This window comes from Ictidomys tridecemlineatus, chromosome 10 (genome assembly GCF_052094955.1).
Source record: "Ictidomys tridecemlineatus isolate mIctTri1 chromosome 10, mIctTri1.hap1, whole genome shotgun sequence".
Classification (NCBI taxonomy): Eukaryota; Metazoa; Chordata; class Mammalia; order Rodentia; family Sciuridae; genus Ictidomys; species Ictidomys tridecemlineatus.
The window spans coordinates 46,489,969-46,517,793 of NC_135486.1; the positions used below are offsets into that span (position 1 = coordinate 46,489,969).

At 36.8% G+C, this 27,825-nt stretch overlaps 2 protein-coding genes across 10 annotated transcripts in view; one reads left to right on the plus strand and one right to left on the minus strand.

The window, feature by feature from the left end:
* Positions 1–1,738: 1,738 nt before the first annotated feature.
* Positions 1,739–27,573, minus strand: Bpnt1 (3'(2'), 5'-bisphosphate nucleotidase 1). Of its 9 annotated transcripts, none has more exons than XM_078022843.1 (12): positions 27,433–27,573; positions 27,242–27,314; positions 25,976–26,054; positions 20,851–20,978; positions 16,090–16,194; positions 14,958–15,065; positions 12,499–12,547; positions 11,137–11,228; positions 10,037–10,081; positions 6,949–7,146; positions 4,668–4,773; positions 1,739–2,589 (listed from the first exon to the last, which is right to left on the minus strand). In XM_078022843.1, exons 4-12 carry the CDS (start codon positions 20,968–20,970, stop codon positions 2,441–2,443), a joined length of 972 nt encoding a protein of 323 aa, XP_077878969.1. In that variant the 5' UTR covers positions 20,971–20,978; positions 25,976–26,054; positions 27,242–27,314; positions 27,433–27,573; the 3' UTR covers positions 1,739–2,440. The 9 variants fall into 9 exon arrangements, with proteins under 9 accessions (XP_077878969.1, XP_077878970.1, XP_013218615.1 ...); XM_078022844.1 differs by lacking the exon at positions 27,433–27,573 and adding an exon at positions 25,518–25,635 and having other exon boundaries at positions 27,242–27,332; XM_013363161.4 differs by lacking the exon at positions 27,433–27,573 and having other exon boundaries at positions 27,242–27,332.
* The window catches only part of Iars2 (isoleucyl-tRNA synthetase 2, mitochondrial), a 53,578-nt gene continuing 53,303 nt past the window's right edge, over positions 27,551–27,825 (plus strand). Inside the window, exon 1 of the mRNA XM_005335862.3 lies at positions 27,551–27,817. Within this exon, the coding sequence (XP_005335919.2) occupies positions 27,551–27,817 (267 nt within the window). The remainder of the gene's footprint in view (positions 27,818–27,825) is intronic.

Here is a 27,825-nt window from a genome sequence, read left to right on the forward strand (position 1 = left end):
AGAATAAAATGGAGGTCGTTCCTTGCACATGCTAAGCAAGCACTGTATCACTGAGCTACACCTCCAGCCCAACACTTAAAATATTTTAAGACTATAGATCATTGGCCCCTATCTGCCTCCTCAACCTCATTTTATTTTTTTTAATTTGATAAAGAAAAGTTTTATTTAGCTTACCTCAACTTCATTTATCTAAAGGAGATCCTCTTCCAGCCCTCCCACTAGAGTGATCTTCCTATTTTTTTAACCAAATTCCACAATCTAAAATAATTTCATTTACTTATTTATCGTCTTCCTTACTTCATTAGAACATCAACTCATCTAAACAAGATCAGTATTATAGTCACTGTTCAATGTTCAGTGAATAACATATAGCAAGTACTCAGTACTGTTGAATGAATGGATGGAGGCCAAGGGGAGAGGAAGCGTGATGTTCTGAAGGAGTTCAAATGATTGCACATGGCTGCAGTATAGTGATCAGAGTTGATACTGGAGAAGGAAGAAGTCACACCATTAAGCACTTCGTATACCATTATTGGGAACTTATTTTTTATCCTGAAAACAAAAGCAAGCCATAAAGATCTTAAGTAACAGAATGGTATTACTAGATTTCATTTTTAAAAGTTCACTCTGGAGACAATGTAATGGATGGTTGTAGTCATTAAAGCCCAGGTAGAGATTTGTATGGAGGACATCACAGTGATCTAAGGAAGTAATCATGGGACATGAGTGTATAAACAAATGTAGAGGCAACAGAAATGAAGACAGAATGTAGACTCCCAAATATCTCACTTAAGTTATAGTTGTGTTTTCATATAGGAGCCTGTGGAAATATCTTTAAGCTATCCTTATGTTGCATTTAGATTTTTTTAAAATTTAGGTTTAGTCCACTGTTCACAGAGAACTCCATTTCTGGATGAAGTAAATGGACCAAGGCAGTGATTTTCAAATTTTGCCAATTATCAGGATCATCTTGTGGCTTGTAAAATAAATTAAGGAGGGGTTGGGAATAATGAAGAGCTGTAGAGACACCATAGTGTTTTAGAGATAGCTGGAGGCATCAAAGTAGGGTTTGGATATACAGAGTTTGAGAGTTCTAAGACAGGTTTAGATTTTGGATTTTCTTTTTTCTTTTTTTTTTTTTTTAAAGAGAGAGAGAGGAGAGAGAGAGAGAGAGAGAGAGAGAGAGAGAGAGAGAGAGAGAGAGAGAGAGAGAGAGAGAGAATTTTTTAATATTTATTTTTTAGTTCTCGGCAGACACAACATCTTTGTTGGTATGTGGTGCTGGTATGCGGGCCGCACGCATGCCAGGCGAGCATGCTACCGCTTGAGCCACATCCCCAGTCCTAGATTTTGGATTTTCTGAGCAAAAGGCCTTACATGAAACCACATGGATAGAATGGATCATCTGATGAGAAAGTAGTCTAGAACACAATCTTGGTGAATAGTGACATTTAAGGGAAGGAAGAGAAAAGAGAAGAAAGGAGAATGAGTGGCTAGATGGAGGAGAAATAAGGACAAAGAGAAAAAAGTTTATAAGAGAGAGTGCTCAACGGTGAGCTCTGAGCCACAACCCCAGCCCCATGATAGTATATCTTATAATCTCCCATTGAAAGGAACCAAGGCAACTATCCAACTGTTCACAGTTAAGCGTTAAAATGATGCCATAAGAATGAGTAAATACACATAGCATTTATAATTTTCAGATACTTAAAAAACTGGCAAATATAAAATAAAGAACTAGGATTAAATAATTTATTTTAAAGAAACTTTTCCCATAAATGTTTCATCAATGTACATAATAACATTATATGTATTCACAATTGAAGTAGGAACACCTTCAAAACTACTATGAAAAATAAGAGAGAAATCTTTGAACAATTAAGGTTCTGTGCCCTAAAGAAATCTGGTTTATAAGATAGGAATGTTGATTACACAAATGGCTTAGTCAGTCAGGACTAAACTTTTTTTTTTTCATATCTCCACATAAAAAGAAATATATTGAGTTTATACATTTTCCAGATGTAAAAATTGGTCCAGTTGACTAATCAAGCTAGATTCCTTTCTTCATTTTTATTTTTTTGGAGACAGGATTATGCTTTGTAGCCCAGGCTGTCCTCAAATTCCTTCATTCATGCAATTTGATCCTTTGGCCTCAGATTCCCCAAGTAGTTGGGACTACAGGTTATGCATCACTGTGCCTGACTCCCTGATTTTGTTAAACAGGAAAAAGGACACACAAAATTTATTACATGCCTAAGACAAAGTAGTATTAGACTCCAATAAAACGAAATTCTTTAACCCCATTTTCTATCTTTAAGTAACTACTATAAATCACTGATCAATGATGAATAAAGGTAGAATACTAATTCCATTCAATCAGTTTTTGAAATGTACTGTTTTGAGAAACAAGTCCTTTGGGCTAAAAAAATGAAAATTTTCTTTAAGGAACAAGTGCATTTTTAACAGATTCTGGAACTCGGCTCGCATAGTAGTCATAATTCCTCAGTGTGGCCAGGACCCCTGCGGAGTTCATATGCTTCACTTCCTTATTGTACTGAAGGGCATTTCCATGGATATCGGTTAACTTGCCTACAGAAAAAACAGCAATACAATGTTAACAGATGATTGGATCATGATACTTACAGAATTTTTTTTTTGGGGGGGGGGAAGCGTTAAGCATTGAACTCAGGGCCTGGCATATGCTAGATATATACTCTACCACTGAGCTACATTCCCAAGCCCCTCTAGTTTATTTATTTTTCCCTTGAAATACTGAAGACAAAACTCCAGTGTGCCAGGTAAGCACCCTACCACTGAACTACCTCCCAGCCCTTTTTAAAATTTTTATTTTGAGACAGGCTAAGTAGCACATGCTGGCCTTGAATTTGCCATTCTCCTGCCTCAGCTTCTTGAGCTGCTGGGACTACAGGCATGCTCCACCACACAGAGCAAATGTGAAATTTTTTCCTTTTCTTTAAACATTTTTATTTTTTTTAGTTGTATATATACATAATACCTTTATTTTATTTTACTTATTTATTTTTATGTGGTGCTAAGGATTGAACCCAGAGCCTCCCATGTGCATGGCAAATGCTGTACCACTGGGCTACAACCCTAGACCAAAGGTAAAGTTTTTAATTTAATTTGTGACTATAGAGAAATTTTAACTAAAAAGATTAAAAATATATTTTTTTTAAGATCAAAATTTCATTTAGTATTTTCAACTTGTATTTCTTTTTTCGCTTTATATTTTTTCTGGAGTTGGGGATTGAACCTAGGTGTTCACACATGCTAAGTATGAACTCTACCACTAAGCTATACCTCCTCCCCCAAGTTTTATTTTTATATATATATATATATATATATATATATATATATATATATATATATATAAATGTGTGTGTATGTATTTATATTTGGTACTAAGGATTGAACCCAGGGGCATTTAGCCACTAATCTACATCCCAGCCCTTTTTATTTTTTGAGACAGGATCTAGCTAAATTGGTCAGGGTCTTGCTAAATCACTGAGACTAGCTTTGAACTTGAGATTCTCTTGCCTCAGCCTCCCAAGCCACTGGGATTATAGGTGTGTGCCACCATGCCTGGCCAAAATTCTATTTCTTGATTAATTTCTCTTCTCAAGTGATTATTTTTCCTATTGTTATACTCCATTACCACCATTCACATTTGTGAAAATGTTTTCATCCTATTATTTATTATTTATGCTTTATCTGATGAAAATTTAGGTGAAGGATTAATACAATTGTATTTTATGAAAAGTTTCATTTTGCATTCTAAATGTATGGACCAAAACAAAGTACTATTTATTTATTTATTTATTGACAAAGTTCAATTTAACTTCATCACATGTTAATAATGTATGGATAAAGTAATATATTAGGAGAAACAACAGAATAAAATCTTTGCTTATTGTCATTTAAAAAAAAATCTAACAGGGTTTTTGTTTGTTTGTTTGTTTGTGGTGCTGGGGATGGAACCCAGGTCCTCACATATGCTAAGCACATGTTCTACTATTAGCTACAGCTCCAGTCTCAGACAAGGACTTATTTTTATTTGTTTATTTATTCAAAGGCAGGTTCTCACTATATTACCCAAGCTGGCCTTGAGCTGGAGACCCTCCTGCCTTAGTCTCCCGAGTACAGGGATTATAGGAGTACATTAACATGCTTTGTTCCTGACAGGAATTTTCAAATGCACTGCTTACTTCTGATGTTTATTTGAAATTGAAAAAAATCATCTTACTGTGTATATATTTGTCATATATTTTCAGTAAGATTTTTAAAAATTCTGTGATATTTAGAACTGGTACTGAGATATTCACCATTTATAGCTTAAGATAAACTAAGTGAGGTCATGTCAAAATGATGAACACATTATTTTTCAAGGGAAGAAAGCATTAAAACCACAAGATTAGGGTTAAATTAACTGTATGAAGATCCACGTCTGCGAAAGAGACAATAAATTCCAGAATAATAAATTTGCTGACCATCTACTTATTCACCTACGAATTAGGTTTTGGACTGGATAATCTCTAAGTTTCCCTCTAACTCTTATATCCTAAGAGTCTAGGTAAAGTAATATTATTAAAATATCATGTTTCAGCATAATATAAAAACTAGAATTCTCCAAAATAAAACAGACTAACCTCCCACAGCATGTAAGATAACTTCGGGAGCACAAGTGTCCCATTTCTTACATCCAGGGCTTGCAAATACATAAGCAGAAGCTTTGCCTTCGATCAGCTGAATGATCTGTGAGGTTAAAAATAACAATTATCCCTCAAGCATGAAATGACTGAGATACAAATAAGAAAGATTTCTTTCTTCTATCAAGGATACTTCATCAATTCCCTTGTTGGGCTGAGGTTAAAGTCTTTAGCAGGCTTAAATGACACAAGTATTATGAGGAAGTATGATAATATTATCATAGATATATGATAATATATGACAATTTGAAGGGGGAAAACCAATCATAAAAGCTACAGACAGACCATCTGAACAATCTCCATATTTCAAGTTAGAGAAAATAAACTTTTCTTTATATTCAATGTTTTTTTTCTTACTAGAAAAGCAATATATATCATTAAAAATATAAAATTTTTTAAAACGTCTAAAAATTGACCATGATTAAGTAAAGGATAAAGAAATATCAAGCAGTACCATAATGCAAAAATTGTAGTAAGGTCTAACAGATGTGCAGTGTTCACTAGTCTAACAAGTACTTTCACAGGTCGTCAGGATCAAATATGTTGCTATTTCCATTACCAAAACACAAACTTGTAAGTAGTTATTCCAATATTTCCTAAAATGCGCATATAAAACTGAGGTTGCTGATAACTTTCACAACTCTAAACGGCAATTTGCTATCAAGTTTTAATTGACTTTTTTGGTTATTCTGTAAAATAATTATTAATAAAAAACTCAGACTTCAAATATTCAGATAAAGGACCAGACTGAGGACCAGAATGAGGAAAATCTCAGTGGACACAAGAGTACCAAATGTCTTTCAGAACTGTTTATGAATACCTTCACACATTTCAACTAGTTGTAGGCTTTTGAGTAAAAGGTTTTCTTTCATTCAACAAATGTTGCAAGACTAACATTATAGATTAAGTCTAACATTATATATACCAGTTTGTTTGTTTTTTGATAGGAGAGGGCTGTAGCTTTCCTTAAATTCTCTTAATGTAAAAAAGTTGAGAACTGCCCAACAAGATTCCCCCCTCCCCCCACAGGAGAAAGGTAGAGATGTGCAGGATGAGAAATTGATGCTTCTTAGAAGAAAGGTGCTCCTTGGGAATAAAAGAGATGATGGGCTTTGGTGATTACAAAAGTTAGGGGCAAAGGGGAAACATATTTGTCATTATTATTCAGTGAATATGGGGAATATATTTTCACTTTGAACATTGCTTCTAAAGCACAGGCAAAAAAAAAATGAATTCCATTCAGTTCAATAAATATTATTTGCCTTTCCTGTGTTATGTACACATGTGTGAAATGCACACACTATTGCTTAAGTAATGTAGTTCAGTATCATTAGAGCTGACGTATGAATTGCAGGATGACACGAGATGAGGCTCGAGATACAGGAGCCAGGAAATAGCAGGCTTTCACTCTGTTATTAAGTTTGGATCTTAACTGTTGTGATGGGGAACCATCTAAGCATTTGGGACAGGGAGAAGTTTTGCATTTTTAAATTGCTCCAGTAGCATTTGTAAAGAATAGATTAACAGAGATCACTCAGGGAGCTATTATAGCAGCTCTTGTGATGACAAGAGATTTCAACTACGGTGCTGGCAGCTGAGAGGACAAAACAAGACAAGACAGTAGGGAAGAATTGTATGGGTAGGACAAGACTGATACGTCTGGGTAAAGCAATCAAGAAAATGATGGTGGCATTAACCAGACTGCAAATAAGGAGAGGAGCATATCTGGGTGTGGTTAAAAAGAGAATAAGGTGAAATTGGACATGTTGAATTCAAGATACCTGAGGGATGTCATGATGATATCTAGGGATAATCAGATGAGAAGAGATCAGGGCTAACAATGTAGGTCAAACTGTGTCCCATTTCACAATTCTCTCAGAAGGTTGGAAGCCTAGAGTGAAAGAATGGGGGAAGTAGACAGGAAGGGTACAGACAAGAATGTCCCTAGGGTCGGCAGAAGAAAGGTCTAGGAAATCATCAAGGAGGGTCCTTGGTAAGAGGCATGGGTTCCTATATATCACTTAATAATCCTGGACTCTGATATGAAAAAGACTTGAACCTAAAATCTTTAAAAATGTAAATGTTGCTGAATGTGCTTTTAGTGGCAAATTATAATCTTTAATCCCTTCTCTTTAAACTCTTTTTCACATGTTAAAAGAATTCAGTATTTCCATCAATGATTCAGTTGAATTCCAGAGCAGATGACAGATCTTTTTCATACCTTATTTCCTGCTCCTCCTACTCGCAGCACATCATCAGGGTTCATAGCAGAAACACAGTCTGTAACCAACTTGTTGCTATGGGATCTGGTAGTTGTGATAATGTGTTTCCCGGCAGGGACTTCTTTCAGCTGAAACCCAAAGGCACCTAAACCTAAAACTCCCCAGATTGTCCTCCCCAACACAGCATCTGGTCCTGCCTATGTAAATGAGTGAAGAAACAACAAATCTTAGTCATTTGGAGAAACACATTAGTCATAAATGAAATATTTAGTTACATTTAATTAAGGTTAGAATATTTAGAATATAGGATATTTCATTATAAAAATGAAACACAATTAATGTTATAAAGTACAACAATATCATTGACAAAAAAATTTTCCTGACATAATGTGCTGGTTATTCCCAATGTTGTTTTGGTTAACAGTTTCAAAGTACTAGGGAACTTCTGGTTATTCCCAGAGTCTTCAGGAAAGGAAACATCACATACTGATTACTCTCTCTGAATCATCCAAAGATCTTTTGGCTGTATTGGAAATACCTGTTTTCAAAAGGTACTGAAGTCTTCCGGAAAATAAACACTATGTATTGATTATGTATTGACTACTACTATTCAGTATTCAAGAAACAGTAAGGATCATGTTACTCTGGCAAGAATGGATTTTGCTACTATAGAGAAAGCAACTGAATAGGCTGATACTGAAGAACAGCCATATATAATGGGGTCAGGGTTAAGATTTTACTGACAATTATACTGGTAAAATGACAAAGATAATGCAGTCTTAGAATTCATATTTTCCTTTGCAGAGCTCAATTTTCAACTACAATGTTAAAAAGTATACATTTCACATGAAAAACATAACCTGTATTACATGGAAAGTAAAACTGATATATAAAATAATTAATCCAAAGTTATTAAAATATGATACTAGGATTGGGGTTGTAGCTCAGTGATAGAGCACTTGCCTAGCATGAGTGAGGCCCAGGGTTCAATCCCCAGCACCACATAAAACTAAATAAGCAAAATAAAGGTACTGTGTCCATCTACAACTAAAAATATTTTTTAAAAATGATACTAGTATAGTAGATATACATTACAGAAATTTTATCTTAATCAACATGAAGCATGTACCAGGCACCACACTAAATTCGTAACAGGTATTATCTCATCCAAGCCTCAAAGCAACCCTATGAACTTGGTATTATTATACTTACTTAAAAGATAGAAAAGAGATTGGGAATCATTAAGTAATTTGACTGTGGACTCTAGGAAGTTCATGATCAAAGTGAACTCATAATCAAACTGAATTCATCTGTCTCATCTGTGCTTTTTTTCTTTTCTTTTTTGAGAAAAGGTCCTGCTATGCTATATTACTCAGGCTGCTCTTGAACTCCTGAGCTCATATGATCCTTCTGCCTCAGGTTCCTCCCAGGTAACTGGACTACAGGCACATGCTACTGAACTAATCAGAGCTGGTGATATTCACTACATTATACTGTCTGGGTTTACTCATCACAAGTGTTTTCATATGTATCATCTTATTTGTCCTTAAGTAGTACATGGGGTGTTGTTGGAGTAAAATAAATTTATTATACACCATGGGTTCTTTGGGAAGTGAATTCCGAGTTGGATAAATGTCAAGATGGGTTCGTAGGAACAATACCTGTAGAAAGAAGCAGGTATGTGCAGATGGCAAAAAGCGAGCTATAGGGCTGCGGATATAGCTCAGTTGGTAGAGTGCTTGCCTTGCATTCACAAGGCCCTCGGTTCAATCCCCAGCACCACAACAAAACAAAACCAAAAGTGAGCTATGCTGCAGCCCAACAATATCTTCTGCAAACCCTGTGGAAAGCTCTGGAGCTAGAATAGTTCTTCAGGGCTGCTCCAAATTGGAATGAAATTCTAGGCCTTTATACTCCTGCAGTGACCATTTCTGGTCCTTGGAAATGAACTGCCTTGGGAACAGATAAGATGCTGGAAGGGTGAGGCAATCTCCAAAGAGGCTGACTTTTGACAATGCTCTCTGTAATGGGGCAACAAAGGAACCAATAAAGAAGTACTGGTGCTCAATATGTGTGTGTATGCATCTGCTGTTCCCTCTTGAGCCTACACTGCAGGAGGGGCTTGGCATGTGAAAAGTACACATGGACCCTGTGGTGGCTCTTGGTACCCATTAAGCTTTAGCTTGCTCATTGACACTAATTCTGTGCCTAGCTAGACACAAATATTCTGCTCCCTAAAAAGTCATACAACTGCTATCAATGAATATGCAGACAAAGAGGTTGGGTACAAAGAAACTGGTGACCTAGTGAAATTCATGCAGTCCATGATGCAGCCAGCTGGCCTTCCTCTGAGCTCCTGCTCTCACAGTTTCTCATTAACTCTTTCCTTCAAAGTCCCCACACTAATTTTCAGAGGGTAATAAAGGGTGGCATTTCACCTCACAGATGAGTTAAGATTCATAATGGTTAAGAAGCTAGCTCTGACAAAAGATTGACTGGGTTTCTTTGCACCATGCCATGCTGCTCCCTTTACATGCCTATTGGCTTTAGTGCCTGTTGAAGCATAATAAAGTTTGAATTAAGTCTTTCATCTAGCTCAAGAAAGCAATATGGAATATTAGTAAGGCTTGGACCTGTCTTTGAAAACCAGCTCTGCCATTTACCAATTAGATGACAGTGGTAAGGTAATTGCCTCAGTTTTCTCTTCCTTAAAGGGTTGCAGTGAGTATTAAAAGAGATAATGCTTGAGCCTCGCAGCATACTGTAAGCCCTTAAGCTCTTGATAAATTTGGCTATTATGACAATGATTATGTAAAATGGAATATTCAGCCTTGAATACCATCAACATGGCTGAACAACTTTTCAACTTCCATTTGTTGCAGCAAATGTTAAAGCATAAGCAAACAAGAAGAAAAAGAGGACAGAGTGTAAGAAGGGAATGTGGCAAGGGGAGAGGTAAGGAACAGAAGATGCTGAACAGGAGAAAATGAACTGGTACATGGGATATACAATAACTACCTACGGGACCAGAGTGCCTATCTCTTTTCTACCTTCTAGTGAAACCAAAACCCTAACTATTTTTCTCACCTTTGCTTCATTCTTGTGTTCCCTTAACTTCTGCTTTTCATTGTTCTGTGGAAAATGAATACAATTTTCGAATCTCAGAAAGAAGGGATAAAAATTAACAATTCCTAAGCATTTAGCTCTTTATTTTTGATGAAAGATTCCATGCATTATAAGGTTTTCTATGAATTAAAGGCCCCTCTTTTAAGTAATAGTATTGACTTAAAGTTTATATAAAAATAACAAGCCATATCTGCATATAATACTGTATAAATATCAAAGCCATATTATAAGAAATTAATGGACACATAATCAATTCAGTGAGAGGCTTAAATGGTATGTTCTAAGAAATGTATGATTATAAATCAAATTTATACAAATAGCAGGAAAAAACAAATTCATATTAGAAGTAAAGATTAATCCTGCTCTTAAATCAGAAATTCAGAAGTAATAGTACCCAGTCTGGTTACTTTGTTTCCTCAAAGTTCTATCAAGGTCACATTTAATACCTTATTTTATCTCAATAATTTCCTTTAAGATGTAAAGTGATTTAATGATAAATTTTTGGTTTGAAATTAAACTAGTTTCCTCTTTCTAAGGAAGACAATTTCTTTGGAGTGTACTAGAAAGTCAAAAGCAGATTAAAGAGATGAAATAAGAGAAAAAGAGTGCAAGAGCACATTCAGTTGTTGTCAATGTTGACTGTAATTTAGGCACTGTGCCTAAAAAGCACATATTACTTAGAAAGCAATGTGGCTAGCATCTTCTCTAGGTTGAAATGCTTCATTTCTTTAATAGGCTTCAAGAGACCTGTAAGTCAGGTATCTTGATGACCACAATAATCAAGAACTATATCAGTAATTCTCAAACTTCTGCACTTGAATCACAAGTACATAAAAAATGTAATGCATATAGTATGTCTATGTATACATATATACATATTTATACATTCCTGGTACCAATGCCCCCAGAGGTTAGGGTATGACCTGGGAAATCTGTACTTTAAAAAGTTCCCCAGATGACTGCCTATGCAACCAAGCTAGAAACCACTGGATTAAATGACATCTGGAATCATAACTCTCTATTTATGTAATATAATATTTCTGTATCACTTATAGCTATACCTGGTAGTTGTAATATGGTTGGTTAATAATGCCTGCTATGGCTTTTCCTTCATAGGCAATTCCAATAAGAACTGTTACATTGTCAAGAAGACCTATAAAAAAGAAATATCAGTCATATCTTTCTCATGTTATGACTCATCATCAATACATCAATTGCTGCAAGTTATTTTTCAGTAAAGATAAGGAATGTGCAATGACTTCCATTATCAATCCTATTTATGGCAAAATGCACTAATTATAAGATAGCTGGCCAGTGATGGAAATAGGGTCTATGGACATTTAACTGAATTGATAACTATGTCTCATTAGTACAAATTGTAAAACAATTAAATGAAGCAGCCACAACTCCACAGCCATTATCATTACATTCCTCTATCCTTCTTCTACCATTATTCAACTCATTCTTACCTGATGAATCACTGTGTACTCCTAAATTATTCTCTAGACTTCCATTTCAAACCTCTAAAGCAAGGTTTCCTAAAGAGGGGGTCCATAGACTATCAAGCAGTTCTAAAATTAACTGATATATTTTTTACAATACGATTCTTAAGCCTTTTCCCAGAGGTATCGAGTGAATCAAAATTTGGGAGGTGGGAATCAAGACTTAAATAACTTTCTACATTCTCTTATACACATTAAAGCTGTATAGTGCTTCCTTATTTCTCGAAGGATTATAGAGATGTTTCAGTACAAAAACACTGCTTGATTCATTCATCACAGACATGTTTCATCCAAGAATGAAGGGGTTTTTTTTCTTGTAATCAAGAAAATTTTTCTTTTTTTTAAACCATGAGCTGAGAACCAATGTAAGAAAAGCTATGTAAAACTCTACTTCAAAAATAAAACTCTAATCTGCTAAAGCCTACAACTCTGGCTCTAAGCCTAGTCCTTCTTACTTTGATGTTGCCAATTTTATTTTCAGTTTGCTGCTTTCTAATTTTTCTCATCTTTGAAACCTTCAGAAGAAGGGAGCATGAAGAAGATGTATATGGGATAGTGGTGGTAGTAGAACAAGGACAGCAGAGCTGAATTTGTTATCATTTTCTACCCCAATAAAGCTGGGGATTCATTATAGTTCCTTTGGTAACACTGATCTAATGTGATAGATATTCTCATCTGGGAGACATTCAGGCTTGTGGGGCTGGTAGATAATGGGGCAGTAGTATTTGAAGGAGATGAATTTCTCTCTCTCTCTCTCTCAGCACTGATCCCAACCCTCCTTTTGTCTTAATAATCATTGATGTGTGATAAAAATTAAATACCACGAGCGGCTTTTTATGTAATATACAAAATATCAAATGTTTACAACTAAATATTATATCCTAGTCTTACTGCTGTGAAATACAGAAAGAAAATACCAACCTTCAGTATATTCCTTGGTACCATCCAGAGGATCAACCCAAACCACAAGCTTAAAAAAAAAAAAAAAGGAAAAAATACATATAAATGAAGTATACAAAATTCCAAAAAAAGATTGAAACTACTCATTTTACATTTTTGAAATTATATTAGGGAAAGCTTAAGCCAATATCAGTGTTAGGATAGTGACAGAAAAAATCTAAAGATTTTGGAATGATGCCAGGTGTGGTGGCACACACCTGTAATCTCAGCTGCTTGGGAGGTTGAGACAGGAGAATCACGAGTTCAAAGCCAGCCTCAGCAACTGTGAGGCGCAAAGCAACTCAGTGAGACCTTGTCTCTAAATAACACAAAAAATAGGGTTGGGGATGTGGCTCAGTGGTTAAGCGCCCATGAGTTCAATACCCGGTACCACCAAAAAAAAAAAAAAAAAAGATTTTGGAATCATGGAAGAAGTCCATTTAAACTGGAGAAAAGTCTGATTCAAGAATCTATAATACTAAATAATTAACTGCAAAATTACTGTCACTTGAACAATGTCATGAACACTGACAGGTGGTACAGTAAAAACATTCAAAGTGGCACCAAAAATGTTTTGAACAATGTGTGGGTGCTATTCAGTTTTTTAATATTCTTCTTCTTTTTTTTTTTTTGTGGTGTTGGGGATTGAACCCAGGGTCTTATGTATGCTAGGCAAGCACTCTACCAATTGAGCTATATCCCCAGCCCATTTTTTTTTTCTTATTTTTTCTCCCAGTAATCCCAAACTGCTGGGATTACAGTGCTAAGGATTGAACCCAGAGCCTCGCTCTACCCTTGAGCATTTCGCTCTGCCCTATTTTTAGCACCCCACATCCCATGCTGGGGATCGAACCAGGCAAGCACTCTATCACTGCTACTCATTTTTATATATAAATGCTGATTATTTTTTAAAGACAGTCTGATTACTTTAAGGACACATTCATATAGGCCAAAGAAAAATAAATAGTTCATAGAGCTGGCAATAAAATAAAGTCTTTATGTTTATGACTTTCATCATTTAGGATATGCTGCCATTTACTACTAGAATTCTAACACTTGATGTGAATTTGTGATAGGCAGCATGTTTCTTTCTTTCTTTGGTGCTGGAGATTGAACCTACTGTCAGTCGCTTAGCCACTGAGTTACATTCCCAGCCCTTTATTACTTTTTGAGACAGATCTCACTAATTTGCCTAGGGCCTCCCTTTGCTGAGACTAGCTTTGAGCTTGTGATCCTCCTGCCTCAGCCTCCCAAGCTGCTGGGATTGCAGGTGTGTGCCACTACACCTGGCTTGAGATGGCATATTTCTGATGGAAGACACCATGTTTCATTTTCTTTGTATCTTCCACAGCCCAAAGCAAATTGCCTTACCTAGGTGTTCAATAAACATGTTTAAAATGATTTAAAATTAGAAAACTAAAGAAGTGTGTTTAAATCTGAGGTCACAGATTAATTTAATTTAAACAACCATAAAAAGAAAGATGAAGGGCTAGGGTTGTAGCTCAATGGTGAAGCGCTTGCCTGGCACCTGTGAGGCACTGGGTTCGATTCTCAGCACCACATAAAAATAAATAAGTTAAACAAAGGTATTGTGTCCATCTACAACTAAAAACAAAATTAAAAGAAAGAAAGTAAGATGATTTTTACGGCCTTGTAACATAAGGTAGTAATTGTTTCGTCTTCTTCCAGCACCAATAACCAGTGAAATGTTTTGCTACTAAATTTAATAAATAACAAATAAGATTTTTTCTATGTTATTTATTTATTTATTTCTGTAATATTGGGTATTAAATATGGAGCTCATGCATGCCAGGCAAGTGCTCTATCACTGAACTGTATCCCAGGCTCTTTCTGTTTTTTGTTTTGAAACCAGGTCTTGCTAACTTATTCAGGTGGCCTTGAACTTGCAATCCTCCTGCCTCAGCTTCCTAAATTGCTGGGATTACATGTATGTCACCTCACCCAGCCTGAAAGTATTTTTTTTTAAACTTTATTTTATTTGTTTATATTTTTATGTGGTGCTGAGGATTGAACCCAGTGCCTCACACATGCCAGGCAAGCACTCTACCACTGAGCCACAACTCCAGCCCTTGAAAATATTTTTAATCATTATCTCAAACCAGGCATGGTGGTGTGCACCTGTAATGCCAGCAACTCAGGAAGCAGGAGGATTGTGAGTTTGGGACCACCCTAGGCAAATATAATACTCTTGTTTCAGAGTAAAAAGGAGACATAGAAAAAGAAATTAAAAAGGTCAGATATTTCATATGATTGCCTGTTAACTTCTACTTTGGCTCTGAAAGATTTCAAGTTCCTTCTTATTCCTATTTTATAACTACTAAATTTTTATCTCACATGCAAATTTTATTTCCTTGACCATGGCAAGAAACACTAATAGAGTGTTTCACTTTATACACTCTAAAGTATTGAGATGGCCTTACGTCTTCCTCTTTAATAGCACTGTACTGTGATGGGCACGGTTGCTTCAATATTTCCTCCCACTGACCATCTTCAATCAGCTCTTGATCCACTTCTTCAGGAGGGAGATCCTGCAGCAGAGATAACAGTAGTAGTTACTGAAGTTGTTTAATGTTCACTCTCAGTAACAAAAGAAATGCAGCGTCACAATTTTTACTAGTCTTTCTGTTTACCATTATATTTAGATCTTTTAAAGCAAACCCATGGTGCTGGAGATGTAGCTCTGTAGTAGAGCACTCATCTAGAATGCTTAAGGTCCTAGGCTCAATCCCTAGCACTGAAAAAAAAAATCAAATTTAATAGAAAACATGTTTCTCAAAGTCAACTAAATGGTCTCAAGTTCATTATCCTGAATAGGGTTTAAAAGAGAAGATATTTTAACAACCTTATTTTTTAAAAAATGTATTCTTTCTCAATTATAAGAGATTTCAATTTGTTCACTTTCAAAGTATTATGGTCTTTGGATAAGTGTGGAAGGAGGCCTAATTAAAACAAACAAACAAACAAAAAAAACATCGTATTTCTAAGTTCTAGAACTTTGCTCATCTTTTTTATCTTTGGGTCTGAATTCAGGGCTTCAAGCATTCTAGGCAAATACTATACCACTGAGATCTACTCATCTTTAGTTTATATGCTGAGTATTTTAACAGTAACCATGTCTTCTATAACTAAGAATTGAGATACCTGGCCTAAATATGGACCAAAATGTTTTTCTGTGGTACTGAGGATTGAACTCAGATGTGCTTTACTACTGAGCTACATCCCCAACCCTTTGTATTTATTTTTTATTTTGAGACAGTATCTCACTAAGTTGCTAAAGGCCTTGCTTGCTTGACGAGGCTGGCCTCAAACTTGCAATCCTCCTGCCTCAGCCTCCTGAGTTGCTGGGATTACAGGCATGTGACACTGCACCCAGCAATCAAAATGTTTTAAGATCAGATCCTCCTTCCAAAGGACAGAATAATTACTTCTGTGTTAAAGCACTAGATATAATGCTTAAATTTGAATAGTGATATATAAACCACTGAAGTGTCATTTACAAATCCATATGGTAAACACAGATTAAAAATATATCATATCCCTGACAACTCTTACCTCTTCCCCTATAATTGTTAGTTTGGGGAATTTCCGTGCCAGTGAAGAACATATGCTCATCTGTACTAGTCGGTCAGCTTTGGTCTGCAGGTCTGTTGCAGAGGTCTGTAACAAAAAATGCAAACTTTAGCAGAACTAATGTAAAATAAATTGTCCTCTAATTCCTAAATGCATGTCTTTGTAATGTATAGTGTACTGTCAATTTTTTTTTTAGAGAGAGAGAGAGGGAGGAGAGAGGGAGGGAGGGAGGAGGGAGGGAGGAGAGAGAGAGGGAGGGAGGGAGGGAGGGAGGGAGGAAGGAGGGAGGAGAGAGGGAGGGAGGGAGGGAGGGAGGGAGAGGGAGAGAGGGAGAGAGGGAGAGGGAGAGAGAGAGAGAGAGAGAGAGAGAGAGAGAGAGAGAGAGAGAGAGAGAGAGAGAATTTTTTAATATTTATTTTTTAGTTCTCGGAGGACACACCATCTTTGTTTGTATGTGGTACTGAGGATCAAACCTGGGCTGCATGCATGCCAGGCGAGTGCGCTACCGCTTGAGCCACATCCCCAGCCCTGTACTGTCAATTTTTAGAAATGCAGAACTTAACACCAAATGAATCAACTAGTTTCTTAGCTTGTTGTTTCTCATAGGATTAATAGTGGTAAACTGTGGAAGTGAATTTTTTTCAGCGCTAGGGAACAAACCTGGAGCCTCAGACATGCTACCCATGCGCTGTACTTCTGGGCTACATCTCCAGACCAATAGTATGTAAAGTTTGGAATGGTATTTTTAAATTATTTTGAAAATTCAGAAATTTCTTTTATAAGATCTCTAGATGGCCAGACATGATATTGCATGCTTATAATCTCTATGTTTAGAGAGGCTGAGGCAGGAGGATTGCAAGTTTAAGGCCAGCTTAGGCAATTTGATAATACCTGTCTCAAAAACTAAAAAAGGTCTGAGAATGTAGCTCAGTGGTGCACTCCTGGGTTTAAGCTACAGTACTTGGGGTGGTGGTGAGTTGACAGATCTCCAGAATCAAGCTTTGGCTTAAACAGATTAAAAATAGGAAACTTAGTGCTGGAGTTATGGCTCAGTGGTAAAGCACTTGCCTAGCATGCATGAGGCACTGGGTTTGTTCCCCAGCACCACATAAAAAACTAAATAAACAAAATAGAGATCCTGTGTCCAGCTACAACAAAAAATATTTAAAAAAAAAAGATAGGAAACTTATGACATTTCAAAGCCAAGTTAAATACTATATATTTTAATACTGGGAAGGTGTTCCTTACAGGGATTTTTTTCAATGACTGCCCCTCAGGTTTACTAGTGTACACAATTCTTTCTTATTTCTAAAATCTAAAATGAACTCTAGTAGTATTTAATATATGGCCTACCTATGGTACCTTACTCAACCCATAGGTAAGAAAGTTATACTAGTGAAAGGCAGTGGAAAATTTTGCAATTGACTCCACAATCTCCTTTGTTAAGTTTGCTTTTGGAGAATTATGGCATGCTGTAATTTATATAACACTGGTTATACAGATTTACTGATCATCTTGAACAGAATCTTTAAACTTCTTTGCAATGACCTAACAAGTGACGGTGAATATAACTTTTGTGACACATTGAGATTTGCTGGTTATCTCAATGCAAAGTATTATTCTACTAGAATATGAACCCACAAAGAGGTTTCATTCTCTAAAGAACTATGCTAGGCAACAGTAGGTACTTTATAAACGAAACTACTTAAATAAATTGTTGAATTTGGAGATTAATTATATATGGATTGAGTCTGAAGACCACTGCTGGAGAGAGTGAGTGGGGGGAGGGAGAGACAGAGAGAGAGGAGACACACTGACAGCCCTGCATTCAATTATCTGAGAAAATATATCCCAATTCTTTTCTTCTCCAAGATAAATATTTCCTGGTCTATTAACATAATGCTGTACCTCATCATTGTGAATACCTTGTGCCTGATTTCACCTTTGTTTCTCTTAAAATAAGGTGTCAAACAGGTGAACATAAAGTATTAGAAATGACAGTACTGAGGGTAATGAGATTTTTTTTTTTTTTTCCAAACTTGGACACTGTACTTCTAGTATTCCTTAGCTTCAGGATACAAAGTTATACAACACAAAACCAATTTAAACAAAATAAATGATGCTGAGGAAGGAAACAAAATAAATGATAATCTAGAAGGAAATGAACCAGAATATTGGCAATGGTTATATGATGGATGGTCTCTTTATTGCTTGGTATGTTTCTCAATTTCCTATTTTTAATAGGAAAAAACCCCCCCACAAATGAAAACAGTAAGATGAAAAGCCTTCTGAATGCAGCTGTGCACATTGTATGTGGCAACAAAAACCTTTTTTCCAAACAAATATGAATCAGATTTACCCCATATTACTTCAACATAAATATAAAATTTTATAATTATTGCTGTTACAATATGTTGTTGGATTTGGCCCTCTTTTCTCAGAAGTCACAACTACTTTGAATACTTATCATGGGATCCAATACATCAATCAGCCCTTCCAGTGTCATTTTATTGACAAATTTGGTAAGTGTGTTTTCTATAGTGGCCTCTTCCAAAGTTTTGAGAAGATACATTCAATAAAATTTTACTGGCTGGGCATAGTGGCATACACCTGTAATTCCAGGGACTTGGGAAGTTGAGGCAGGAGGATTACAACTTTGAAGCCAGCCTGTGCTACTTAGAGAGACCCTATCTCTAACTAAAAAGAACTGGGAAGGTAGCTCAGTGGTAAAGTGTCCCTGGATTCAATTCCCAGTAAACTGTAATTGAGTGATTAAAGAGAATGGGACAGTGTCAGGAGCAATCCTGCATCCTGCCAGCAAGGATACTTTTCCAGGCTGAAAATGAATCAAGAATTAAAATTGTAGGGTAATGTTATTTGCCTATTTATGAATATATCTAATGGTGATTTATGATGGGGAATGGGAGACATCATCTATTATTAATAACTTGAATCTTCTAAAATAGACAATGGAACCTGTAACAAGTATTTCCCTGAAATCATACCCTATATTTGGGTCTGTATGGTCCGGTCCATAAATATATCAAAAAAAGGAAATAGACTTATTTCACTTTATTGATTTTTTTTTCAGGTGCTAGGTATTGAACCTAGGGTCTCATAGTTGCTAAGTATGTACAGTACACCAAGGTACTACAGCCCCAGTTTATAATTTCTAAACTTTTTTTTTCTTTTCTGCTATACTGGGGATTGAAACCAGGAACATTCTACCTCTGAACTACATCCCCAGACTTTTTTGTTTTTTATTTTGAGATAGGGTCTTGCTAAATTGCCAAGGCTGGCCTCCAACTTGCATTCTTCTGTTTCAGCTTCCCCAGTAAATGGGACTGTAGGTGTGTGGCATTGTACCTGGCCATATTTCAACTTATTTCTAAGTTGCTTTTCTTTTTTAATTTTTTTTTTATTTGTAGATGGACAGCACGCCTTTATTTATTTTTATGTGGTGCTGAGGATTGAACCCAGTGCCTCATACATGCTGGGCAAACTCTTACCACTGAGCTACAGCCCTTGCCCTTTAAGTTGGTTTTTATTCATACATATGGCTCTCTCTTTAGTGCAAGGAATAGAACCCAGGGCCTTGCACATGCTAGGTAAGCACTTGCTATTGAGATACATCCCCAGTCCCTCATTTGTTATTATTGTTTTTTAAATAATATCAGCTATACATAGATGCCTGACTTATCCTAAATGAGTATCTTAATTATAACTTATTTCTATGATTCTATTAAAGCATTGTTGTTTTGAAATGAGGGTCTTTCTATGTTGCCCAGACTAGTCTAAAATTTGTGGGCTACAGCAATTCTCCTGCCTTAGCCTCCCAAGTAGCTGGAACTACAGGCATGTTCCACCACATCCAGCTTTTAAAATACTAATGGAAAATTACATTCTTTTTTTTTTTTGCAAATTACATTCTTTGATTTTTTTCAGTTATAACACAATCTTCCTTAAAGATGATGCTAAATGTTTAAAGAGAAAAGACAGCATACAGAAACTTATATTTAAGATACGTAATGTGAACTAATAATTAAATCTTGTGGCATATTTCAAACTGGAACTCATACATGGTAGCATTTCCCTTACAAACCAAATATTACTATAAAATTTCTAATAATTTTTCTAAGTTTAAAATTATCTAGTAAAAATAAAAGCTTTGGTTTCTTTCTTTCATATTTTTTTGGTACTGGAGATTGAATCCAGGGGTCCTCTACCTCTGAGCTACGTTCCCAGTTACCCTTTATTTTAAGACAGAGTCTCACTTAAGTTGCCAGGCTGGCTTTGAACTTGTGATCCTCCTCCCTTAGGTTCCTAAGGTATTGGGATTAGAGACATGTAATCTGTAATCCCAATACCTTAGCCTAGCAACAAACCTTCTTTTGAGTCTTTTCCATAAGGAAAAATGTATTGCTCTTAGTATAAGGAACAATTATTTAAATGCCAGATTTTATTAAACACATCAAGTTTCCTAAAGATTGCATTGTTCTGCATGTAACAGATTAGGATTTGTCCTAGGGCTGGACATTGGTCAAAAGACTCAGTCACATAAATAAAGATTTTGGGTGAAGTCTAGAGTCATTTTCAAAGCAGATACGTGGACCATCTGAGCTAAGGATACTAGAATTTCCACAAGGGAACCATCAATTATTTTAGCTGTGAAAGTTTGTCCAAATTCTTTAGCTAAATCTCAAAGAGCAAATACAGGCTACTATGAAATAAGACTTGCAATACCTTTTCCACGATACCCAGGTCTCCTTCAGCAATTACACGTCTAACTATAGTTCCTGCCTTCTGAGCAATAGAATACGCTGAAGCTACCAACCGCATCAACACAGTGTGACTCGAAGCCATGATGCTCCCTAAAAGGAAATCAAGAAAAATGCTTTGTTACTTTAAAAGCCAAATATTGGTTTTATATACTTGAATTCAATTGGATGCATATTTATTAATTGCTTACTTTAACTGAGTAGGTTCTTTAATAAATATGTACCTAAAGAGACTTGGGCAGGGCGTGATAGTGCATACCTATAATCCCAGCAGTTTGGGTGGCTGAGACAGGAGGATAATGAGTTCAAAGCCAGCCTCAGCAAAAGCAAGGTGCTAAGCAACTCAGTGAGATCCTGTCTAAATAAAATACAAAATAGAGCTGGGGATGTGGCTCAGTGGTTGAGTGCCCCTGAGTTCAATCCCTGGTACCAAAAAGAAAAAAAAACAAACCGATATGGAAAAACCTCAATTTCGGCATTAACTCTTTCCTATAGCATTTTTTTTCTCTCTGCAGATGGGACATTTCAAAGCACATTATAATGAAAAACTGGCCCAAAAGGCTCAGCATGTGAAAAAGTTTTGTGTGTGAGATATATAATGTGCAAAGGCTATGGAAGATGTTTCAGGGGCTAAAAGTATAAGATGTAACATCTGCCTTTAATGGGTTAATATTTTGGTGAGTTGTGCAGGATATAATATAACCTAATGTCTAAACCTAAACTGGCTTCAATAGGTTAAGGGATTAAAGTGTATATATGGGGTAATTTGGAAGAAGAAGGGGGCTGGGAATATTGCTCAGTGGTAGGGCACCTGCCATTGAACAATATGTTCATGCAACTGTGCAAGGCCCTGAATTTGATCCCTAACATCACACACAAACAGGTTAAGGATTACACATTATTACAATTATTTTCTGAAATTCAATGAATATTCTTTTAGAGACTGAGTGAAATTTAACCTGTTTTGTTTACCCCGTCCTCAACAGTAGCCAAACAAAGAGAAAAATTATCGTAACTCGAGTGAGATAATCATCTGAAAAAAAATTATGAGTGTCAGGTAAGTCCCTAGCTCAGATAAATGGAAACAAACAAGCAAGCAAATCCCCAACTTGTAGGATTAAGTATATTCCTTTTTGAAAATACAAATTCAAGTCCTGGAATTTTAGTGACTGCTCTGGATGCTGGGATATACCACCCAGATTCCTTTCAGACCAAAGGGCTTACTTCCCCAGCTGCTAAGATGATGGTCCCTAGCTATCATCTTTCTTTGGGAATTAATCTGCTAAGAAAAGTCACTTCATCTGAAGCTTGTCAACAGGAGGGTTTAAAGGCCACTACCCACCCAACTGGCTGCCACCCCAAATCTGAAGGGTCATCCCAACTTTTGAGTACCCAGGGAGGACTACTGAGTTCACAGTTGAGACTGCATCCAGCTCAACATGCCCCCTCCTACTTCCTTTCCCTTACTCTTGGGATCAAAAGAATACTCCCTAATAAACCTCTATCACTGTCTCAGAGTGTTCATGGAGAACAAAACTAAGATAAAAACTTTCAGGCTGGATATGTAGCTCAATGGAAGAGCACTTGCCTAGCACACCCACGACCATGGTTTTGATATCCAGCACTGCAACAAACAAAGAAACAAAGGAACAAAAATTCTGTAATTTCTAAATCAAATTGGATCAACAATATTTCATAAGGCCACATATTATTATTCTCTGCATACAGGAACTATATATAAAAAATAGTACAAACCTTGATTCAGCAAGTCACTGTGCTGTTACAAATTTCTGACTGAATACTTATTTTGATGTGCCTTTTAACCCCTTTACATCTTTTTCTATCACTCTCATTCTATTTATGAGAATTATTAAGATAATTAAGATAATGTACAAGTGAAAAGATGGAATTGAAATTGATTTATGGTAATGAATATCATATTGTGACCAATAGCTATCTAGAATTAAGATGAAAATAAAATGGGTTTCTGTGGAATATATGAATTCTGTTTACCATATTATATCATAATCAGGCTAGATTAATTTTCTTCACATACTATATATTATACATGGAATAAACTAGCTATGATCATTACCAATTCAGGAGCACCACAAACAGAAAACATATGAAATAATTTAATAAACATTTCATTGGCCTTATTTTTGCTCCTTTATATCAATGGCCAGCCATATAGCTGATATATTCTGTGCTGGAAAAGTAGTCTTCAGGCAATTAATTAATTCTATCTAGATGTTTTAAACATTGAGTATATTTTAACATGTCCATATCTTATTCAGTTCCCATGTTATGAAAGACTTCCTTTGTGATTGGAAGGTCATTTTTCCTTACTATCTGGTAGCATTATAACTTTTCACAAATATCACTTACCTTTGAGCCAGTTAAGCAATCATTTGAGCCTTGTCAGGCTTTGGGTGTGACTAAAGCACTTTCCCTTCTGTTTGCCAAGTACACTTCGTTTTCTTCTTCCAAAGAAAAACTTTCAGGCTTAGGTGTCTACTACCTTCCTCACAAAATGTACACTGTACTTACGAACCATCATTTAAAGCTAACGTGAAAAACGTACGGTTTGATATAAAAAAAAAAAACATACTTATAAACAGTTTCCACAAAGCACTTTTATTGACAAAAAAGGAAATATTTCTTCCTTTGTTTCTCTAAAGTACTCCACTTCTGGTCCAAAAGGAATTAGGAATGATATATTACTATCCCCCAATCTAATAATTTTCTCATATTTTTAAAATAAATGGATACAATATTGGTTCTTGTTAAAAAAGATAAATGTAGTATTACCAAAGCACAAACTCTATAAAAGAGGTTCCTATTAGCCTTTTTAAATTGTGCCCTAAACCAGATCCCAAATTAGAATTATCTTTTGATGTTACCTGTGAATTAAGAGCAAGACCAAAAGTAGTCAGAGGCAAGTTAACTTTTTTTTTTAAATATTTTATTTTTTAGTTGTAGTTGGACACATATCTTTATTTTATTTATTTTTATGTGGTGCAGAGGATCGAACCCAGGGTCTCGCACCTGCTAGGTGAGCATTCTACCGCTGAGCTAAAACCCCAGCCCCAAGTTAACTTTTTAAAAGTTCAAATTAACAACTGTACTTCTTTCTCTATCAGTTTTATATCTTCTGGGTCCTAAAACATTACCTTCCATGAGCATATCTTTTTCTAAAAGCTTAGTTAAAAATAGTGGTTGAGGGCACAGAATCTGGTCCCAACTACCTGTGTTCACATCCTAGCTCTGGCACACACTAAATGTGTGACCTTGGGAACACCACTTAATTTTTCTGTGCCCAAACTTGTAAGTGTACATAATAATATTACCTATAGTACAGAGTGGCTGTAATTATTGAGTTACATATACAAAGGACTTGTCCCTGTAAGTGAGCATCAAATAATAATGTCTAGCCATCATTAAAATCTTTTGTCCTTATTTTTGGCTATCCACCAGGGACATGGGACAGTGTTGAGGGTAAAAAGTTCCTACAGCTTCTGCAACAGTATTTTAACCTTAAGGATGTAATATGATACCCAATATGACCCTGAATCATAGCACAGGTTCTTTTCCCATATTTTTTACTGGTTCATTACAAAAGGTTCTTTCTTTAAATAACATTTTAGGCTTAGAGTAAATATGAAAAAAGGTTTTACAACACGTAAGGCAATCAACCTAACCCTCATCCATTTAAGAAATCCTTACCGTTGCCAACAGAGCTAGCTCAGAAAGATGAAAAAATAACAGGAATCAAATGACCAGTTTCTTCTCATAGCCTGGAAGAGGATCTTTAATAATTCAACATAAAGATAGTGACCATATGAAGATTAGGATCTAAAAATGACAGATGTATTCCTAATCAAAATACAGTCTTTTGGAGCTGTCCTAAACCACACAAGTAAAACAATGAGAAATGATCGTTTATTTTAAAAATTATAAGAGGTAAGAAAAATTTTGTCCAGTTTTCAAGAATGTGAAGAACATGTTCCAGAGCATCTTTGGTTAAAATGAAAAGCCATGAAACCTCTTAGGAGAGCTTGGAGAACCTCAATAAAAGTAACATGTATACATCTTATGAACCAGCAATTATATTTCCAGAAAAATCCAAATAAATCACTGAGACCTATAAATATGTAGAAATGGCAACTGAGAGAGTATTGGCTGTTAAAATGAAATTGAGTGTTACATGTAAGAATTTCTAAATTTGGGTGCACTAAGGAGCTCAAAGTCTAGGTTTGCCTTGTTTCTACAATACAGAGCGATAAAAATACCCACGAAAATGTTGACACTCAAGATTCTAGGTCCAGAAATGGAATATCCGGAAAAGCAATCTGATTCACATATACTTTCTTTTCTTTTTAAACATAAATTCCTTGAATGTCCTCTTATCTGTGCAAAGGGGTAGAGCTAAGGGTCAAGATTTGCCTAAGGCCCCTCTCTCACGTGACAGGGACCGGGAGAGCACTTACTTTGTCAAATTTGCAAGGACAGCGGACAAAAGACGCTCTAGGGGTAACCCAACTGGGTTACCAAACCACAGGTCCCTCGGTAGGTCCAGTACCGCGTTTCCGTGCAGCCAATAGGTCGTGCTGGGACAGAGGGCAAACCTACCTCAGCGACTGAGCATGCGGGAAATTCGGCGCAAGCGCAGAACAGCCACTTCTCAATTGCTGCTTCCGGCTCCTGACCCGTCAGAAAACTCCACTTATCCGTGTTTTATGCAAAGTCTCTGTAGTGCAAAAGCTCCAGATAAAAAAGCGAAAGCTGCATCTACTTTTTAGGGTAGTTTCTGGTTTCAGGTGGCTTCCAGCACACGTGGTACAGTTTGGCTTGAACCAAATTAATAGCAGTTTGTTTGGGTTCAGGTTTTTAATGACTTGCCTTTATTAGACTCTTCAGAGCTCTCAGCTTAGTTTTCATTTAAACAATATTTTACCTAAAAATTCATTGAATTATTTTGTGAGAGTGGTAATGAGTAATTTTAAAATTTTGTTCCCCTGTGCTCTTCTGTAACTCTCAAACTTTTGTAAATAGAAACAAACCGTAATCTCTGTTTTTAAAATACTCACTAGAGAGGCTGGGGATATAGCTCAATAGTAGAGTGCTTGTCTAGAATGGAGGAGACACACTAGATTCAATCCCTGGTACCTTGAAAATTAAAAAAAAAAAAAAAGATGTGTAATTGCATAAATACAAATGGCATGAATAAGGACAATCACAACCTACTCGAAGCATACAATAAGTGGTAAGAGAAGTCTGCAGGCATCCTAGAGAACAGCTATCTTCCAAGTGTTGGTTGCATCCTCTTAACAGGTTTTGCAAGGCAACAGCATAATTAAATTAAGCAAGTTGTTAAAGCAGAGGCTAATTAGGAGTTTCTATGTGTATACATTTTTGTGCTTCTTTGAGATTATAGTTATAAAATAGATCCCAGATAGGAACTGCATGTCAAAGACAGAGTGCCCTGGAGCCTAGATGACTGGGCTTGAATTCCATCTCTGCTACTTCTTGGTTGTATGATCATGGAAAGTTACCTTACAAAAAACTAGGAGAGAGCTGATAGCCAAATCACACTAAGCCAAGGAGACTTCATTCACACTCCTGTAGTGTAAGTAACTGAAATGGCCAATGTGGTCCAAGAGTCCCTAGTAAAAGACAATTATAACTTTTTTTCTTTTATTTTTTCAAGCTGGGGATTGAACCCAGGGCCTCATACATGTTAAATATCTGCTCTATCACGGAGTTCCACCAACAGCCACTTCAATTAGATCTTTAAAACTCAATTTATAATGGCTGGGGATGTGGTTCAGTGGTAGAGTGCTTGCCTAACATGTGTGAGGCCCTGAATTTGATCCTCAACATGCCTGGAGTGTGTGTGTGTGTGGGGGGGGGCACACGACCCTCAATTTGTTGAAGTGTTGTTGATAATATTTATATGGAACTGTTTTCTCCCTAAAGCAGTGTTGCCCATAATGGAGTTAATGCCACTGTAATGTCTATGGAGAGCTTTACCAGTGATTAAATCAAATGAAGATGTGCTGTTGTGTAGAAGATACCAAATTTCTAAGGCTTGGTATAAATAGAAATTAGCCTGTCAATAACTTTTATGGATTATATATTAAAGCAACAGCATAAATATATCGTATTAAATATACTTTTTTTTTTGCGGGGGGGGGGGGGGGGGGGACCGAGGATTGAACTCAGGGGCACTCAACCACAGAGCCACACCCCCAGCCCTATGCCTTAATCTGTATTTTATTTAAAGACAGAGTCTCAGTGAGTTGCTTAGCGCCTCACCATTGTTGAGGTTGGCTTTGAGTTCGTGATCTTCCTACCTGAGCTTCCCCAGCCGCTGGGATTCCAGGAGTGTGCCAGGATGTAAACGTACACATTTTTAAAATCAAGGCTCTGTGATTGAAAAAAAAAACCATCGGCTTAGACACTTTTTCCCCCCGCCCCCTAGGATCCGACGGCTGCAGCGAAGACCCGGAGTGGTTCCATCCTCTCCGATTCCAGGACTGCTCACCTTCCGTGCTGCCGCGCGCGTGCGCACTCCCGCCCAGATTCTTGGGGGTCCTTACTTCTTCCAGCCTGGGCTGGAACCCTGGACCTCGCACTCAAGGGGCGTCCTGGGTTGCTCCGCCATGCGTTGGGGACTGCGCCCTCGAGGGCCGGGGCCTGCGGCTCTGGCCTCGGCCCGGGGCTTCTGGGGACCGCCCCGCCTTCCCTGTCGCCTAGGGTGGCTAGGGGCGACGAGGAGGCTTCTAGTGCGGTCTGTCACCGGGGCCAGTAACCAGCTGACCAACCCGAATAGCGGCAAGTACCGCGACACGGTGCTGCTGCCTCAGACCAACTTCCCCATGAAGCTGCTGGGCCGCCAGCAGCCGGACATGGAGCTGGAGATCCAGCAGGTACAGGC

Bases quoted from the DNA above. Each gene is read 5' to 3' on its own strand.
- Bpnt1 (XM_078022843.1), bottom strand. From the start codon at position 20,970: ATGGCTTCGAGTCACACTGTGTTGATGCGGTTGGTAGCTTCAGCGTAT. The intron at 15,066-16,089 runs GTAAGAGTTGTC...TCTCTGCTGCAG, and splicing joins TAACAATTATAGGGGAAGAG to GATCTCCCTCCTGAAGAAGT. The intron at 11,229-12,498 runs GTTGGTATTTTC...TCTTTTTTATAG, and splicing joins TACCAAGGAATATACTGAAG to GTCTTCTTGACAATGTAACA.